This window comes from Argopecten irradians, chromosome 10 (genome assembly GCF_041381155.1).
Source record: "Argopecten irradians isolate NY chromosome 10, Ai_NY, whole genome shotgun sequence".
Lineage (NCBI taxonomy): Eukaryota > Metazoa > Mollusca > Bivalvia > Pectinida > Pectinidae > Argopecten > Argopecten irradians.
In genome coordinates, this window is record NC_091143.1 from 24,042,334 (window position 1) to 24,062,546 (window position 20,213).

Consider the following 20,213-nt stretch of genomic DNA (forward strand, 5'->3'; position numbering starts at 1 on the left):
GGTGTTTACTTGTCCGATGTTGTAAACATGGAGCCGTCTAAAAAGCGTACGATTAGCGATTTCTTTGCGTGTCCTTATATCACCAAAGAAAATCCCTGAATGAAACATCGTCTGAAAACGTAGATCAATGTAAGAAACGAGTAAAAAAGTTCCAATCCCAGTGTTTATGATGATTTGATTGGAAACAGTTAACACTATTTAAGTTCTTTAAAATCTACAGCTTTGAGCCTTTCAATGTCATTTTTGCAGCATGATATCCGATGAATTGGAATTAGAAATGAAAGTAAAATTGCCCTTATGTCACCCAAGGAGTCGATAATTGAATATACTTAAATGTGTCATTGTCTTATGATAAAAGCTTGATGAAATGCTTCATATTTGTTAAAATTTTGCTTGTACCCCAAGATTTATGCTTGTACCCCTCAAATTTTCTGAGGAGGGGTACACTTAACCCCTGATGAGAGAAAGTCAGGGGGCACGCTGGTTGATCATAGTGACCTCATTTAACATGGCCCTGAACAACTTGTTTTGATCATACCTCATTTAACATGGCCCTGAACAACTTGTTTTGATCATTGTGACCTCATTTAACATGGCCCTGAACAACTTGTTTTGATCATTGTGACCTCATTTAACATGGCCCTGAACAACTTGTTTTGATCATTGTGACCTCATTTAACATGGCCCTGAACAACTTGTTTTGATCATTGTGACCTCATTTAACATGGCCCTGAACAACTTGTTTTGATCATACCTCATTCAACATGGTCTTAAACATTTGCTGGAAGTTTTTGCTGTGCGTGATGACATAATGTTTCCGTGGACGACCATCTCTACCAACATCCAGCGGTGGATCATAGCAGAACAAGGTACTCACTAAAATAAAAATGTTTATAAATGAACTGTACAAAATATCAAATACAAGCAAGTATAGAAATAGGATGTAGCAAAGATTAAATTACATTTACATGAAAAGACAAGATTCTTCGTCCAAAACAAAATGAGCAGCATTTGAAACAACACTAAACCTTTTGATTACACAATCATCCATCGATATATTTTTCCGAGATCACCTCTAATTAAGCTTTTCCATTGTACTATGTTATAATATTTTAATTTACCTGCCAGCCCCGGCCTCAGTCCTGGCTGTTTAGTTTTATTGTAGTGACCAGTAACGAATGCTGGGATAGATCCAATAGCTTTATTCTGATTGGCTGCAGCGGTCTGTCGCCATTGCGACGAGTGGTATATCCCTCGCGGTAAGTTGGTCACTTCTTTAGCCACCATGGCAGCCAAAAATGCTTCATAATCTGTAACATTGGAATGAAAATAATTGAGGTTAAGGAGAGTACCATTCTTCCCCTCTGGCCAGCAAATGTAATGGAAATGGACAAGGTTAATTATCAGTGACCAAGGTAAATTAATTGGTAGAACATCTGGCTAGTGTTTAGAGATCTAAAATTCAAACCTTGGACTGTCCTCTACATTTGCTATTCTTTTGTAATATAATTTAGATATCCGACCTTGCACTAATAGCCCTACTGACCTTGCACTAGTAGTCCTTCTGACCTTGCACTAGTAGCCCTCCTGACCTTGCACTAGTAGCCCTCCTGACCTTGCACTTGTACCTTCCTGACCTTGCACTAGTAGCCCTCCTGACCTTGCACTTGTAGCCCTCCTGACCTTGTACTAGTAGCCCTCCTGACTTTGCACTAGTAACCTTCCTGACCTTGCACTAGTAGCCCTCCTGACCTTGCACTTGTAGCCCTCATGACCTTGCACTAGTAACCTTCCCAACCTTGCACTAGTAGCCCACCTGACCTTGCACTAGAAGCTCTCCTGACCTTCCACTAGTTTGCCCTCCCGACCTTGCACTAGTAGCTCTCCCAACCTTGCAATAGTAGCCCTCCCAACCTTGCAATAGTAGCCTTCCCAACCAAGTACTAGTAACCTTTCTGAGCTTGCAATAGTAGCCCTCCCGACCTTGCACTAGTAGCCCTCATGACCTTGCACTAGTAACCTTCCCAACCTTTTACTAGTAGCCCACCTGACCTTGCACTAGAAGCTCTCCTGACCTTCCACTAGTTTGCCCTCCTGACCTTGCACTAGTAGCCCTCCTGACCTTGCACTAGTAGCTTCCCTACCTTCCACTAGTAACCGTCCTGGCCTTGCACTTGTAGCTCTCCTGACCTTACAGTAGTAGCTCACAACCTTACACTAGTAGCCCTCCTGACCTTGCACTAGTAGCTCTCCTGACCTTGCACTAGTTTGCCCTCCTGACCTTGCACTAGTAGCCCTCCTGACCTTGCACTAGTAGCTTCCTGACCTTCCATTAGTAAATGTCCCTTGCACTTGTAGCTCTCCTGACCTTACAGTAGTAGCCCTCCTGACCTTGCACTAGTTGCCATCCTGACCTTGCACTAGTAGCCCTCCTGACCTTGCACTAGTTGCCCTCCTGACCTTGCACTAGTTGCCCTCCTGACCTTGCACTAGTCACCTTCCTGACCTTGCACTAGTAGTCCTCCTGACCTTGCACTAGTAGCACTCCAGACCTTGCACTAGTAGCCCTCCCGACCGTGCACTATTAGCCATCCCAACCTTGCTTTAGTAGCCCTCCTGACCTTGCACGTGTTGCTCTCCTGACCTTTCACTAGTAGCCCTCCTGACCTTGCACTAGTAGCCTTCCCAACCTTGCACTTGTAGCCCTCTTGACTTTGCACTAGTAGCTTTCCCGACCTTCCACTAGTTACCCTCCTGACCTTGCACTAGTAGCCCTCCTGACCTTGCACTAGTAGCCTTCCTGACCTTGCACTAGTAGCATTCCCATCCTTGCACTAATAGCTTTCCAGACCTTCCACTAGTTATCATCCCGGTCTTGCACTTGTAGCCCTCCTGACCTTACACTAGTTGCCCTCTTTACCTTGCACTAGTAGCCCTCCCAACCTTGCACTAGTAGCCCTCCTGACCTTGCACTAGTAGCCTTCCCAACCTTGTACTAGTAGCCCTCCTGACCTTGCACTAGTTGCCCTCTTGACCTTGCACTAGTAGCCTTCCTGATCTTGCACTTGTAGCTCTCTACCTTCCAATCAAGCCATGATCCATGGCAAGTTAAAGGCCATGTGTGCTAGCTGCCAGGCAATTGTTTAGGACTTTTCACTAAGAGCTCTGGCCTTCTTACCTCCGTTACAAATATATCTATCATTTATCTAATTTCTTCCATTATGAATGTATCTCTTTCAACTGCCAGAGATATTTGAAATAGGATACAAAACCTTTAAAGTTATATGTGCCGTAACTGGCTGAAAATTTGGACATGTTATTTTTTCTTCAATTATCTATTTAAAACCATAAGTTTTAATGAAGCTGTGAAAATCATTCAAATGGACAGACAAACATATATAATGCCTTATAAACGTTAATTGGAACACATAGGTTATGCACTGTGAAATTCTTGTTTTTTACGCCTTATACACGTTTAGATGGAGACATACCTTCAGAAATCACTTTACAATTACTAATAATACTGTAAAATGTGGACAACAATATGGCTTCATGATCTGACCGTATGAACTCATTTCACTACACTGTAGATGTTAATGTAATGATTTTTGGCAGTACTGCCAAAAATCATTTTCAGCTCTCTTTTGTACTTGTAAAATTAAAACCTATACATTGAAAGTATTGTAATTCTCAAAACGTTGGTAACTTTTGGAGTTGAATAACATATTAAAAGCTCTTCTTGATTCGTGACTATGAAAAATATGGCAAATATAACTTTAAGCAAAAATCAAAAAGTGTGAAATACCCACTCAAAAACCTAAGTAATCATTTGAATGAACATTACAACACTGTTAACTGTTTTAGACATCATGGCTACGAAATCCTGCCATTGACTAGTTAACCAAGCTTGCAGATGTTGGTGTTGATGAGTATTACGTAGACAACAGGGGTCCAAAGTTAATGGGGTGGTACCAATGCCAGGTAATTACTAAAGGCACCAATGCGTACACTCAGTATTAGTAAAACAGCGGCACAGAGTTACATCCTATTCAATCAAAGCTTAAAGCTAATTATCTACATAAACAGTTTATGATGTTTGCTTGTACAGCTCAGCTGGAAAAGCTACTAAATATGGTTGTTATTTAAACAACAAATGTATATGTAGATAAATATCATTTGTCATATTTATGTCCAAAATACAGTTTCATTTCACAATTTTAATTGGATATTCTGCTTTATACATTACATGGAATGTCGTCATAGGTATGCCCTAGGATGCCCTATATGTAGAGTGTAAAATTTGTATATGTTGGCTTTACTGAATGATAGTAAAATTTTCTTATTTTTACATTGCTTTCTAACAAATACTTTTGTTTTTTGTCTCTATTGACAACACCTCTATATTATCCTGACCTTTGAGTTTGTGACAGTATGCATATGTCTGGTCTCCTGGTCAAGATATATCAACCTCTATTAACACTGCCTCTATACACTATACATACTTCATTTTTATATATTTTTTTTCCATTTTTATTTTTGTATTTTTTTTCCCATTTTTATTTTTCTCAGTACTTATATTTTAATGCTGTCTCTGAAGCGCTAATTCATATACAGTGGTCAATTTTATAAAAGGTTATTTCCAGTATAGAACCACCATATTGCTTTACCATTCAATCATAATTTACAGTTTTCAAGTTATCAGGACAGAGTCTAAAACAGCTGTGTGTTGTACAAAATGCCCCTACAGGGGTAGGAGAGGAGAATAATCAGCTCTATGAGCTCCAGTACAATGAGACACAATATGAATACACCCAAGTCTTTAAAAGCACATATATTATTTTACCAAAAAGTCTTGAAAAGCACAAATATAATTCTCTAAAAAAAGTAAAATCTCAAAAAATAAAGTCTCTAAAAGCACAAGTAGAAGTCCCTAAAATAGGAAGTTTACCTGGTAGCACCTCAGTGGGCAGAGTCCTGAGAAGGCGGGTGTAACACAAACTTGGCACTGTTGGGAAAACCTCATCAACAGTTATATCACATTCTTCTTCAAGGCTCCGCTGCTCGGCTTGTTGCCTCAAATCTTCCGTCACCTTCAAAATTAGTGCCACAATAATATGTTGATTATGAAATGTGTTCTTACTTTTGAAGATTTAATCTTACTGACATATTGTGCTAGGATTTGTTGGTATAGCAAGCTCATGTCAATAACTCAAGAGAGGGTACAACTTCAACAAAGGGGCATAACTTTAACAAAGAAGTTTCACTTTGACATAGATCATGTATTTGCATTTACCAGCATTTAAGAGATCGAAGCACATATGCAATTGTACACCAGTGTCTCATACAAACTTTACCAAAGGGACATCAATTCAACAATGAGAGGCCCATGGGCCTTTTAAAAGGTCATCTGGCTATTGGTACAATACAAGACAACCAATGCAATCCAAGAAAAAAAATCTTTGGAAGTATGCAAAAGAATCCAATAATCTGAAAATGCTCTTTTTTCATAACTAAAAATATATATAAATTTCTGATACACATTTGACCACTGTGACCTTAAAAGAAGGTCAAAGTCATTTATTAAAATAATCTTGGTAGCCTTTCAGCCTAGCATGCTACAGGCCTAACACTACTGCACAGAACTTTAATTAAAATGAACTGAAAATCCTATTAAATTATCATTAATCATTGTTTTTTCATTAAAACTGCTCATTAAATCATGTTTTTCTTAATTTAATGAGCTGCAGTTATTCCATTAAAAATCATTAAAACTAATTTTAATGCTCATTAAGAACACCTTATTTCTCATTAAAATAAGTTTTAAAGGCCATGAAAATCATGCTTTAAAGAGTTCAACAATTTGATGGTCATTACTTTTTGTAGTCTTTGAATTTCAAGATCATTAATTTGCATTTTAATTATCATTAATGATTTTTTGATGATAATTGAAATATTTGATGTAAGTTAATGACCATGATGATCATCATGCAAAACAATCACATTTATCAAAATTTTTAATTTATCTCACTTTAAAGACAATGTAAATGCAGCATGAAATTTAATGACCTTTTGCTTTGGATGAAAATCTACCTAGTATAATTATTGGCCATTATTTCTCTACGTGTGTCATGAAATATATATTTGATACCATTAAATATTTTTTAATGGCCATTAATCAAAATAGGAAGTCATGTGACTTCAATTTTCCCGCCAAAACAGACAAAATCCAAAATGGCTGCAGTGTCTGTTGAAGTGTTGGAGGGGAAAATTCATTCTGCTTAAAATGTAAGTTTTGAGAACTGTTGAAAAGATGATCTCATTCCTGAATATCTTAAGGTACAGATGAACACTTTAAGTAGATTTTAAATTTGTTTACAATTCTTTATCAACATAAAACAGGGCACACAAATATAATTTCTAAGGTGTTCCTAAAATGCATGTGGTTTTTATTTTATGTGTTTGTCAAAGAAAAAATATTGAATTCTTGTCAATATGTTTTATAATGTTTTATAACTATTAGTTTATTTGAGGCAAATATTAATTATTTTGTTTATAATGAAAGTAACAGCTGCAAAACTGGTATCTCTAAGATGTTTTAATCACCTATTATATATGATAATATTTATGGCCATTACAAGGTTATTGTGTTATAGCCCTCAAACTAGATATTGAGCACCATTATTTTGCAATGCTTATAAAATGATGGTAATTAATCAATTAAATATTGATAAAAAATTATGGAATTTAATCGTTAATATGCACCCACTAATTGGTACAATGTTAATTGGTATAAATTTAATGGGTTTTTAATGGGCAGTTGATGGTCACATGTACCATTAATGATATGATATGAATATATATATGCATTTTTAGCTCACCATCAGCAGATGGTGGGCTATTTTTCAACAACAATGATTAATAAGGAATTAATTAAGGCGTACATAGCTATTAAAATTTTAATTCGTTTTTTCATTACCATTAATCATTTTAATGTTCTTAATCATGCACAGATTTCATTAATTTTAATGATTTTAATTATTGTTAAACCAGTGATTAAGACAATCAATTTTTTTTTAAAAATTATCAATTTTTTAATTAATTTTTAATTAATTTTAAAACATCATTAATCAAATCATTAAAACCTCATTAAGTAATTTTTCGTTAATATGATAATTTTAATAGCATTAAAGATGATCTTTTGTGAAAAGATTAAGAAACAATTAATGGTCTTATTCATGCATGTTTTTCATGGAATTTTAATGAGATTTTAATGCAAGAAAATTAATGGTATTTTCATGACAATTTCATAGCCATTCTATACAGTAGTGTAATATTGGGTCTTGAATGAAGGTCAAAGTTATTCATTTGAAAAAAATTGATAGCCCTTCATTCTAGCATGCAACAGGCCCAATATTTGGTCTCAAATGAAGGTCATTCATTTGAATAAAAATGGTAGCCCTTCATCCCAGCATGCTACATGTCAAATATCAGTACCCTGGGCCTTTCAGTTATGGAGAAGAATTTGTTTGAATGAAAAGTTTTCAAATGGTGGACAGCGGTAGATGGATGAAGCATGATGACTATAGGTCAGCGAGGCATACCTTATCTTCAACAAAGGGATATATGTTAATAACAATGAGGAAATAAGTCACCAAAAGGGCATACATTTTTCAACAAAGGGATACGACATTGACAAAAAGGCATTACTTCAACAAAACAAAATTAAGGAATTTATCTTTAAAGTGAACAGTCGGGCAAGGATGGCTAAAGTCGGTAAAAATGGTGTGAATGTATCCAGTATAATTTCATATGAAATGGAAAAATAAAATCTCTTGTCAAAATCTGTCTGTGTACGAAGAAATTAATTTAAAGTATGGAAATTCTAAAACGTCCTCCCGGCTCACTATGTCCGTGGTTACATTTCCACGCAGCCTCGCTTTCAATGCTTTCAACTTTTCTTTACTTTAATGGTCAGAACTGGGAATCTAAGCAGAACTTGACCGTCGTATTAATATGTGAGAACTTTTGGAAGGCCAATAAATGCATTTAGACTGGTTTTCTTTGCCCGACTATTCACATTAATGAAGTGATATTATGATTATCACAAAACTCCTGGGAAGGAACAAGAATTCAGACAGATTTCCACCAAGCATTAAAACCTCTGTCACCAAGTTGTTTAGGTGACACATGTCTGGGTGTTTATTAAACCTGAATTAATTAGTTAATGACTGTGGTCATATTACATCTTTGTTATTTAGAGTAACCATTGACCACCAAACTTGAGATGAAATTAGTGCAGCAAGTTACAGACAAAAAATCAATATGGGTGACAATCATTGGCTTTGATCAAACTCAAAACATCTAAAAGGATGAAATCCTATACTGCATTTACAGCAGTTTGATGTGACGGCAGTTCACACACATTGATATCTAATCACTGGTTGTTACAGAGATCTAATTATAACATGTTATTAACATCTCGCCGCGTCATGTGACATGCACAGAGCATCAAGAATCAATCAAGATTGATATAATCAAAATCATTAATAAAAAGAAGAAAAGGAAAATTAGAACATATAAGTGCATACCTTTGAACTACATCTCACACAAATGAAAATTTATCTAAACCATGAAATGACATTTCAGATTTTTTTTATTAGTCATTAAAGTAATGGTAGTTTTCTTTGTGGAGACAGGTGATAACTCTCTACACCTGTGTAGTGTAACACTAACTGATGTGTCAGCAACATGCCACATATCAATATTGATGAATGGCCAGGCTCAACTCTCTCATTAAACATTTGTTACGATACAGAATCATTACGGGATCACAATGGTTATAGGCAATCAAAACAATAAAGACAGTGATTAATGCATAAAAATACGGACAAAGACACGACAGGAAATCATAAGATTAACACCATGGCAATTTATCACCAGAATAATTTACATCCAGTTCTTTGAAACTGGAGACTTCAAAAGATTTGCTTTTGCTTCTGAATTAACATTCAAATGAAAGAAATGTGATACTTCATGTTTTTATGTCAATGGAATTAAGGCAGCTCATTCTGAACAGGTCAACTGGGTACAAAGTCAAGATTGTCCAATTTACATGATATAGGGACCGCAGAATCAAACCAAAAATAGATTCCTGGAAATCCCCTTTTGGGCACAAGATTTCATAGAGAGGTGAATGTTTCGGAGCCTGCTGATTGGGTATTCAGGGCGCATCAGTTTCAAATGTTTAATGTGTGGGTTGGGCAATACATGTAGATGTAAAATATGTAAAGAAATTTTAAAACTCTGTCAAGTGTGTGTCTGACAAGGGGAGGTAATCAATATTGGAATTTCATGAATATTTTGGTCAATTTTTGGTGCAGAATTCAACATAAGATGGAACCCCCCACATAAAAGTTTAGCAAGATGGTAGATCTTTATTTCTTTTTATTCACAGGTATGCCAGATGCCATACTTCAAAATTAAAGACAGGTGACCAGACTTGAAAACTCCATTTAACCTGGACAGTGGCAAACGTTAATATATCGTATATAGCGAAATCATTTGGTTCTGCGGTCTCATATAACTTAGCTTAGTATACTATATACTTACATTCTGAGGAAGGAAGGGCACTTTGAACTGGTCTGTATTATACATAACCAGGGCCTGGAATACATCAGAGCTTAGTATACTATATAATTACATTCTGAGGGAGGAAGGGCACTTTGAACTGGTCTGTGTTATACATAACCAGGGCCTGGAATACAACTGAGCTTAGTATACTATATACTTACATGCTGAGGAAGGAAGGACACTTTGAACTGGTCTGTGTTATACATAACCAGGGCCTGGAATACAACTGAGCTTAGTATACTATATACTTACATGCTGAGGAAGGAAGGACACTTTGAACTGGTCTGTATTATACATAACCAGGGCCTGGAATACACCAGAGCTTAGTATACTATATACTTACATTCTGAGGAAGGAAGGACACTTTGAACTGGTCTGTATTATACATAACCAGGGCCTGGAATACAACTGAGCTTAGTATACTATATACTTACATGTTGAGGAAGGAAGGACACTTTGAACTGGTTTGTATTATACATAACCAGGGCCTGGAATACACCAGAGCTTAGTATACTATATACTTACATTCTGAGGGAGGAAGGGCACTTTGAACTGGTCTGTATTATACATAACCAGGGCCTGGAATACACCAGAGCTTAGTATACTATATACTTACATTCCGAGGAAGGAAGGGCACTTTGAACTGGTCTGTGTTATACATAACCAGGGCCTGGAATACACCAGAGCTTAGTATACTATATACTTACATTCCGAGGAAGGAAGGGCACTTTGAACTGGTCTGTGTTATACATAACCAGGGCCTGGAATACAACTGAGCTTAGTATACTATATACTTACATGCTGAGGAAGGAAGGACACTTTGAACTGGTCTGTATTATACATAACCAGGGCCTGGAATACACCAGAGCTTAGTATACTATATACTTACATTCTGAGGAAGGAAGGACACTTTGAACTGGTCTGTATTATACATAACCAGGGCCTGGAATACAACTGAGCTTAGTATACAATATACTTACATTCTGAGGAAGGAAGGACACTTTGAACTGGTCTGTATTATACATAACCAGGGCCTGGAATACAACTGAGCTTAGTATACTATATACTTACATGTTGAGGAAGGAAGGACACTTTGAACTGGTCTGTATTATACATAACCAGGGCCTGGAAACACCAGAGCTTAGTATACTATATACTTACATTCTGAGGGAGGAAGGGCACTTTGAACTGGTCTGTATTATACATAACCAGGGCCTGGAATACACACCAGAGCTTAGTATACTATATACTTACATTCCGAGGAAGGAAGGGCACTTTGAACTGGTCTGTGTTATACATAACCAGGGCCTGGAATACAACTGAAGCTTAGTATACTATATACTTACATGCTGAGGAAGGAAGGACAACTTTGAACTGGTCTGTGTTATACATGGCCAGGGCCTGGAATGCGGCCCCACACACTCTTGTATCATCACTTGTCGTATAAAGCCACAGATTCCTGACAGCATCTTGGGAGAATTTCTACAATAAAGTCACATCATTGAAATATATCTCTATCTCTACATAAAACATTTATAACTAATCATCCCAAAAAAGCAATAACCTTAATTAACAAAAAATAAATTGTAACCGTAAGCAGAACTAATCTGGAGTCTAGGTGGCCAATTTATAGCCCCTCCCCCTCATGGCTTCTGTAATAAAACGGCATAAATCTAACATATGAAGGTATCTAAGGTAATCTAGGAGAAACCTTTTGACTGGACAGAAGTATGGACAACCTGAATCTAGTATACCCCCTCCCCTTTTCATTAGGGACACTCAGACAACCTGAATCTAGTATACCCCCTCCCCTTTTCCTTATGGACACTCAGACAACCTGAATCTAGTATACCCCCTCCCCTTTTCCTTATGGACACTGAGACAACCTGAATCTAGTATACCCCCTCCCCTTTTCCTTATGGACACTGAGACAACCTGAATCTAGTATACCCCCTCCCCTTTTCCTTAGGGACACTCAGACAACCTGAATCTAGTATATCCCCTCCCCTTTTCCTTAGGGACACTGAGACAACCTGAATCTAGTATACCCCCTCCCCTTTTCCTTAGGGACACTGAGACAACCTGAATCTAGTATACCCCCTCCCCTTTTCCTTATGGACACTCAGACAACCTGAATCTAGTATACCCCCTCCCCTTTTCCTTATGGACACTGAGACAACCTGAATCTAGTATACCCCCTCCCTTTTCCTTATGGACACTCAGACAACCTGAATAGTAGTATACCCCCTCCCCTTTTCCTTATGGACACTGAGACAACCTGAATCTAGTATACCCCCTCCCCTTTTCATTAGGGACACTCAGACAACCTGAATCTAGTATACCCCTCCTCTTTTCCTTATGGACACTGAGACAACCTGAATCTAGTATACCCCCTCCCCTTTTCCTTATGGACACTGAGACAACCTGAATCTAGTATACCCCCTCCCCTTTTCCTTATGGACACTGAGACAACCTGAATCTAGTATACCCCCTCCCCTTTTCCTTATGGACACTGAGACAACCTGAATCTAGTATACCCCCTCCCCTTTTCCTTATGGACACTGAGACAACCTGAATCTAGTATACCCCCTCCCCTTTTCCTTATGGACACTCAGACAACCTGAATCTAGTATACCCCCTCCCCTTTTCATTAGGGACACTCAGACAACCTGAATCTAGTATACCCCCTCCCCTTTTCCTTAGGGACACTGAGACAACCTGAATCTAGTATACCCCCTCCCCTTTTCCTTATGGACACTCAGACAACCTGAATCTAGTATACCCCCTCCCCTTTTCCTTATGGACACTCAGACAACCTGAATCTAGTATACCCCCTCCCCTTTTCATTAGGGACACTCAGACAACCTGAATCTAGTATACCCCCTCCCCTTTTCCTTAGGGACACTGAGACAACCTGAATCTAGTATACCCCCTCCCCTTTTCTTTATGGACACTGAGACAACCTGAATCTAGTATACCCCCTCCCCCTTTTCCTTATGGACACTGAGACAACCTGAATCTAGTATACCCCCTCCCCTTTTCATTAGGGACACTCAGACAACCTGAATCTAGTATACCCCCTCCCCTTTTCCTTATGGACACTCAGACAACCTGAATCTAGTATACCCCCTCCCCTTTTCCTTATGGACACTGAGACAACCTGAATCTAGTATACCCCCTCCCCTTTTCCTTATGGACACTGAGACAACCTGAATCTAGTATACCCCCTCCCCTTTTCCTTATGGACACAGAGACAACCTGAATCTAGTATACCCCCTCCTCTTTTCCTTATGGACACTGAGACAACCTGAATCTAGTATACCCCCTCCTCTTTTCCTTATGGACACTGAGACAACCTGAATCTAGTATACCCCCTCCCCTTTTCCTTATGGACACTGAGACAACCTGAATCTAGTATACCCCCTCCTCTTTTCCTTATGGACACTGAGACAACCTGAATCTAGTATACCCCCTCCCCTTTTCCTTATGGACACTCAGACAACCTGAATCTAGTATACCCCCTCCCCTTTTCCTTATGGACACTCAGACAACCTGAATCTAGTATATCCCCTCCCCTTTTCCTTATGGACACAGAGACAACCTGAATCTAGTATACCCCCTCCTCTTTTCCTTATGGACACAGAGACAACCTGAATCTAGTATACCCCCTCCCCTTTTCCTTATGGACACTGAGACAACCTGAATCTAGTATACCCCCTCCCCTTTTCCTTATGGACACTCAGACAACCTGAATCTAGTATACCCCCTCCCCTTTTCCTTATGGACACTCAGACAACCTGAATCTAGTATACCCCCTCCCCTTTTCATTAGGGACACTCAGACAACCTGAATCTAGTATACCCCCTCCCCTTTTCATTAGGGACACTCATACAACCTGAATCTAGTATACCCCCTCCCCTTTTCCTTATGGACACAGAGACAACCTGAATCTAGTAATACCCCCTCCCCTTTTCCTTATGGACACTCAGACAACCTGAATCTAGTATACCCCCTCCCCTTTTCCTTATGGACACTAGACAACCTGAATCTAGTATACCCCTCCCCTTTTCTTATGGACACTAGACAACCTGAATCTAGTATACCCCCTCCCCTTTTCCTTATGGACACTCAGACAACCTGAATCTAGTATACCCCCTCCCCTTTTCCTTATGGACACTCAGACAACCTGAATCTAGTATACCCCCTCCCCTTTTCCTTATGGACACTCAGACAACCTGAATCTAGTATACCCCCTCCCCTTTTCTTAGGGACACTCAGACAACCTGAATCTAGTATATCCCCTCCCCTTTTCATTAGGGACACTCAGACAACCTGAATCTAGTATACCCCCTCCCCTTTTCCTTATGGACACTGAGACAACCTGAATCTAGTATACCCCCTCCCCTTTTCCTTATGGACACTGAGACAACCTGAATCTAGTATACCCCCTCCCCTTTTCTTATAGGGACACTGAGACAACCTGAATCTAGTATACCCCCTCCCCTTTTCTTATGGACACTGAGACAACCTGAATCTAGTATACCCCCTCCCCTTTTCCTTATGGACACTCAGACAACCTGAATCTAGTATACCCCCCCTCCCCTTTTCATTATGGACACTGAGACAACCTGAATCTAGTATACCCCCTCCCCTTTTCATTAGGGACACTGAGACAACCTGAATCTAGTATATCCCCTCCCCTTTTCATTAGGGACACTGAGACAACCTGAATCTAGTATACCCCCTCCCCTTTTCATTAGGGACACTCAGACAACCTGAATCTAGTATACCCCCTCCCCTTTTCCTTATGGACACTGAGACAACCTGAATCTAGTATACCCCCTCCCCTTTTCATTAGGGACACTGAGACAACCTGAATCTAGTATATCCCCTCCCCTTTTCCTTATGGACACTCAGACAACCTGAATCTAGTATACCCCCTCCCCTTTTCATTAGGGACACTCAGACAACCTGAATCTAGTATACCCCCTCCCCTTTTCCTTATGGACACTCAGACAACCTGAATCTAGTATACCCCCTCCCCTTTTCCTTATGGACACTGAGACAACCTGAATCTAGTATACCCCCTCCCCTTTTCCTTATGGACACTGAGACAACCTGAATCTAGTATACCCCCTCCCCTTTTCATTAGGGACACTGAGACAACCTGAATCTAGTATACCCCCTCCCCTTTTCCTTATGGACACTCAGACAACCTGAATCTAGTATACCCCCTCCCCTTTTCCTTAGGGACACTCAGACAACCTGAATCTAGTATACCCCCTCCCCTTTTTCATTAGGGACACTCAGACAACCTGAATCTAGTATACCCCCTCCCCTTTTCCTTATGGACACTGAGACAACCTGAATCTAGTATACCCCCTCCCCTTTTCCTTATGGACACTGAGAGACAACCTGAATCTAGTATACCCCCTCCCCTTTTCCTTATGGACACTCAGACAACCTGAATCTAGTATACCCCCTCCCCTTTTCCTTATGGACACTGAGACAACCTGAATCTAGTATACCCCCTCCCCTTTTCCTTATGGACACTGAGACAACCTGAATCTAGTATACCCCCTCCCCTTTTCCTTATGGACACTCAGACAACCTGAATCTAGTATACCCCCTCCCCTTTTCCTTATGGACACTCAGACAACCTGAATCTAGTATACCCCCTCCCCTTTTCCTTATGGACACACTCAGACAACCTGAATCTAGTATACCCCCTCCCCTTTTCCTTATGGACACTGAGACAACCTGAATCTAGTATACCCCCTCCCCTTTTCCTTATGGACACTGAGACAACCTGAATCTAGTATACCCCCTCCCCTTTTCCTTATGGACACTGAGACAACCTGAATCTAGTATACCCCCTCCCCTTTTCCTTATGGACACTCAGACAACCTGAATCTAGTATACCCCCTCCCCTTTTCCTTATGGACACTCAGACAACCTGAATCTAGTATACCCCCTCCCCTTTTCCTTAGGGACACTCAGACAACCTGAATCTAGTATACCCCCTCCCCTTTTCCTTATGGACACTGAGACAACCTGAATCTAGTATACCCCCCCCCTTTTCTTATGGACACTCAGACAACCTGAATCTAGTATACCCCCTCCCCTTTTCCTTATGGACACTGAGACAACCTGAATCTAGTATACCCCCTCCCCTTTTCCTTATGGACACTCAGACAACCTGAATCTAGTATACCCCCTCCCCTTTTCCTTATGGACACTGAGACAACCTGAATCTAGTATACCCCCTCCCCTTTTCCTTATGGACACTCAGACAACCTGAATCTAGTATACCCCCTCCCCTTTTCATTAGGGACACTCAGACAACCTGAATCTAGTATACCCCCTCCCCTTTTCCTTATGGACACTCAGACAACCTGAATCTAGTATACCCCCTCCCCTTTTCATTAGGGACACTCAGACAACCTGAATCTAGTATATCCCCTCCCCTTTTCCTTATGGACACTGAGACAACCTGAATCTAGTATACCCCCTCCCCTTTTCCTTATGGACACTGAGACAACCTGAATCTAGTATACCCCCTCCCCTTTTCCTTATGGACACTCAGACAACCTGAATCTAGTATACCCCCTCCCCTTTTCATTAGGGACACTCAGACAACCTGAATCTAGTATACCCCCTCCCCTTTTCCTTATGGACACTCAGACAACCTGAATCTAGTATACCCCCTCCCCTTTTCCTTATGGACACTCAGACAACCTGAATCTAGTATACCCCCTCCCCTTTCCTTATGGACACTCAGACAACCTGAATCTAGTATACCCCCTCCCCTTTTCCTTATGGACACTCAGACAACCTGAATCTAGTATACCCCCTCCCCTTTTCCTTATGGACACTCAGACAACCTGAATCTAGTATACCCCCTCCCCTTTTCCTTATGGACACTGAGACAACCTGAATCTAGTATACCCCCTCCCCTTTTCCTTATGGACACTCAGACAACCTGAATCTAGTATATCCCCTCCCCTTTTCCATTAGGGACACTCAGACAACCTGAATCTAGTATACCCCCTCCCCTTTTCCTTATGGACACTCAGACAACCTGAATCTAGTATACCCCCTCCCCTTTTCCTTATGGACACTCAGACAACCTGAATCTAGTATACCCCCTCCCCTTTTCCTTATGGACACTCAGACAACCTGAATCTAGTATACCCCCTCCCCTTTTCCTTATGGACACTCAGACAACCTGAATCTAGTATACCCCCTCCCCTTTTCCTTATGGACACTCAGACAACCTGAATCTAGTATACCCCCTCCCCTTTTCCTTATGGACACTAGACAACCTGAATCTAGTATACCCCCTCCTTTTCTTATGGACACTCAGACAACCTGAATCTAGTATACCCCCTCCCCTTTTCCTTAGGGACACTCAGACAACCTGAATCTAGTATACCCCCTCCCCTTTTCCTTATGGACACTCAGACAACCTGAATCTAGTATACCCCCTCCCCTTTTCCTTATGGACACTCAGACAACCTGAATCTAGTATACCCCCTCCCCTTTTCCTTATGGACACTGAGACAACCTGAATCTAGTATACCCCCTCCCCTTTTCCTTATGGACACTCAGACAACCTGAATCTAGTATACCCCCTCCCCTTTTCCTTATGGACACTCAGACAACCTGAATCTAGTATACCCCCTCCCCTTTTCCTTATGGACACTGAGACAACCTGAATCTAGTATACCCCCTCCCCTTTTCCTTATGGACACTCAGGACAACCTGAATCTAGTATACCCCTCCCCTTTTCCTTATGGACACTCAGACAACCTGAATCTAGTATACCCCCTCCCCTTTTCATTAGGGACACTCAGACAACCTGAATCTAGTATACCCCCTCCCCTTTTCCTTATGGACACTCAGACAACCTGAATCTAGTATACCCCCTCCCCTTTTCCTTATGGACACTGAGACAACCTGAATCTAGTATACCCCCTCCCCTTTTCCTTATGGACACTCAGACAACCTGAATCTAGTATACCCCCTCCCCTTTTCATTAGGGACACTGAGACAACCTGAATCTAGTATACCCCCTCCCCTTTTCATTAGGGACACTGAGACAACCTGAATCTAGTATACCCCCTCCCCTTTTCATTAGGGACACTAGACAACCTGAATCTAGTATACCCCCTCCCCTTTTCTTAGGACACTGAGACAACCTGAATCTAGTATACCCCCTCCCCTTTTCCTTATGGACACTGAGACAACCTGAATCTAGTATACCCCCTCCCCTTTTCATTAGGGACACTCAGACAACCTGAATCTAGTATACCCCCTCCTCTTTTCCTTATGGACACTCAGACAACCTGAATCTAGTATACCCCCTCCTCTTTTCATTAGGGACACTCAGACAACCTGAATCTAGTATACCCCCTCCTCTTTTCCTTATGGACACTCAGACAACCTGAATCTAGTATATCCCCTCCCCTTTTCATTAGGGACACTCAGACAACCTGAATCTAGTATACCCCCTCCCCTTTTCCTTATGGACACTCAGACAACCTGAATCTAGTATACCCCCTCCCCTTTTCCTTATGGACACTGAGACAACCTGAATCTAGTATATCCCCTCCCCTTTTCCTTATGGACACTCAGACAACCTGAATCTAGTATACCCCCTCCCCTTTTCCTTATGGACACTCAGACAACCTGAATCTAGTATACCCCCCTCCCTTTTCATTAGGGACACTGAGACAACCTGAATCTAGTATACCCCTCCCCTTTTCCTTATGGACACTGAGACAACCTGAATCTAGTATACCCCCTCCCCTTTTCATTAGGGACACTCAGACAACCTGAATCTAGTATACCCCCTCCCCTTTTCCTTATGGACACTCAGACAACCTGAATCTAGTATACCCCCTCCCCTTTTCCTTATGGACACAGAGACAACCTGAATCTAGTATACCCCCTCCCCTTTTCCTTATGGACACTGAGACAACCTGAATCTAGTATACCCCCTCCCCTTTTCCTTATGGACACTGAGACAACCTGAATCTAGTATACCCCCTCCCCTTTTCCTTATGGACACTGAGACAACCTGAATCTAGTATACCCCCTCCCCTTTTCCTTATGGACACTCAGACAACCTGAATCTAGTACACCTCTCCCCTATTTGTAGAATGTCACATCACCTAACCACACAGTCACTGTGACACCTAGAGGTACATTGTACAGTATTTGTAGAATGTCACGTCACCCAACCACACAGTCACTGTGACACCTAGAGGTACATTGTACAGTATTTGTAGAATATCACATCACCCAACCACACAGTCACTGTGACACCTAGAGGTACATTGTACAGTATTTATAGAATGTCACATCTCCTAACCACACAGTCACTGTGACACCTAGAGGTACATTGTACAGTATTTGTAGAATGTCACATCTCCTAACCACACAGTCACTGTGACACCTAGAGGTACATTGTACAGTATTTGTAGAATGTCACATCATCCAACCACACAGTCACTGTGACACCTAGAGGTACAATATCGTACAGTATTTGTAAAATGTCACGTCACCTAACCACACAGTCACTGTGACACCTAGAGGTACATTGTACAGTATTTGTAGAATGTCACATCTCCTAACCACACAGTCACTGTGACACCTAGAGGTACATTGTACAGTGTTTATAGAATGTCACATCTCCTAACCACACAGCCACTGTGACACCTAGAGGTACATTAAACAGTGTTTATAGAATGTCACGTCACCCAACCACACAGTCACTGTGACACCTAGAGGTACATTTTACAGTATTTGTAGAATGTCACATCACCTTACCACACAGTCACTGTGACACCTAGAGGTGCATTGTACAGTATTTGTAGAATGTCACGTCACCCAACCACACAGTCACTGTGACACCTAGAGGAATATTGGACAGTATTTACAAGGCATCCACCCACGTTGTCGCAGTGATCCAGAAATTTAGGAATATTATAGCAGCAGGTTATCAGATTTCCAACCACTCGACCACTTCATGTGACCCAGTGGCAGAGGTTGAAGGCAAACCCTTAAAAATGCTGCTACCCTATTTTGTTCAAATCTCATCTTTCTTGAATGTCAAATATACACCATCAAAGACCTACAAGGCTTTTATTATTGAAAATAAGACAAAATTTAAAAAAAACATTGATCAGGAGAATTGATTCCAGTGGTTAACATGTAAGTCTTCCCATCTAGCTATTTCTGAATATTCTTCTATAGAAACAGATTGCTTTCCAGCAAAGACTTTGTCTGACAGTTTCTTCATTGACAGAATGTCCAATAAAATCCTTTATTTGTTGTTTTTTTTCTTCTTTCTTTTTTTTTGTAAATAGGGGAGACCACACTAACACTCACTAACAAATAATATTGACAATTTATCAATCATAATATAAATTTTATTATCCCGTACTTTCATTCTCTTCAAATCATTTTATATTGTTAAACAAAAGATTGAAAGTTTATATTCCGACTGACTTAAGTCTTATTTTGTATTATTTAAATATTTTTCCTTTGTTTATGAGTTTTGTAACTGACTTTTTGTA

At 40.3% G+C, this 20,213-nt stretch overlaps 1 protein-coding gene across 1 annotated transcript in view; it reads right to left on the reverse strand.

Annotated features, from left to right (window-relative positions):
* The window catches only part of LOC138332616 (focadhesin-like), a 315,742-nt gene that overhangs the window by 35,982 nt on the left and 259,547 nt on the right, over nucleotides 1-20,213 (reverse strand). Inside the window, exons 17-23 of the mRNA XM_069280615.1 lie at nucleotides 10,977-11,112; nucleotides 10,611-10,642; nucleotides 10,247-10,300; nucleotides 9,792-9,845; nucleotides 4,949-5,090; nucleotides 1,122-1,310; nucleotides 755-876 (exon numbers count right to left, since the gene is read on the reverse strand). Coding sequence (XP_069136716.1) covers nucleotides 755-876; nucleotides 1,122-1,310; nucleotides 4,949-5,090; nucleotides 9,792-9,845; nucleotides 10,247-10,300; nucleotides 10,611-10,642; nucleotides 10,977-11,112 — 729 coding nt within the window. The remainder of the gene's footprint in view (nucleotides 1-754; nucleotides 877-1,121; nucleotides 1,311-4,948; nucleotides 5,091-9,791; nucleotides 9,846-10,246; nucleotides 10,301-10,610; nucleotides 10,643-10,976; nucleotides 11,113-20,213) is intronic.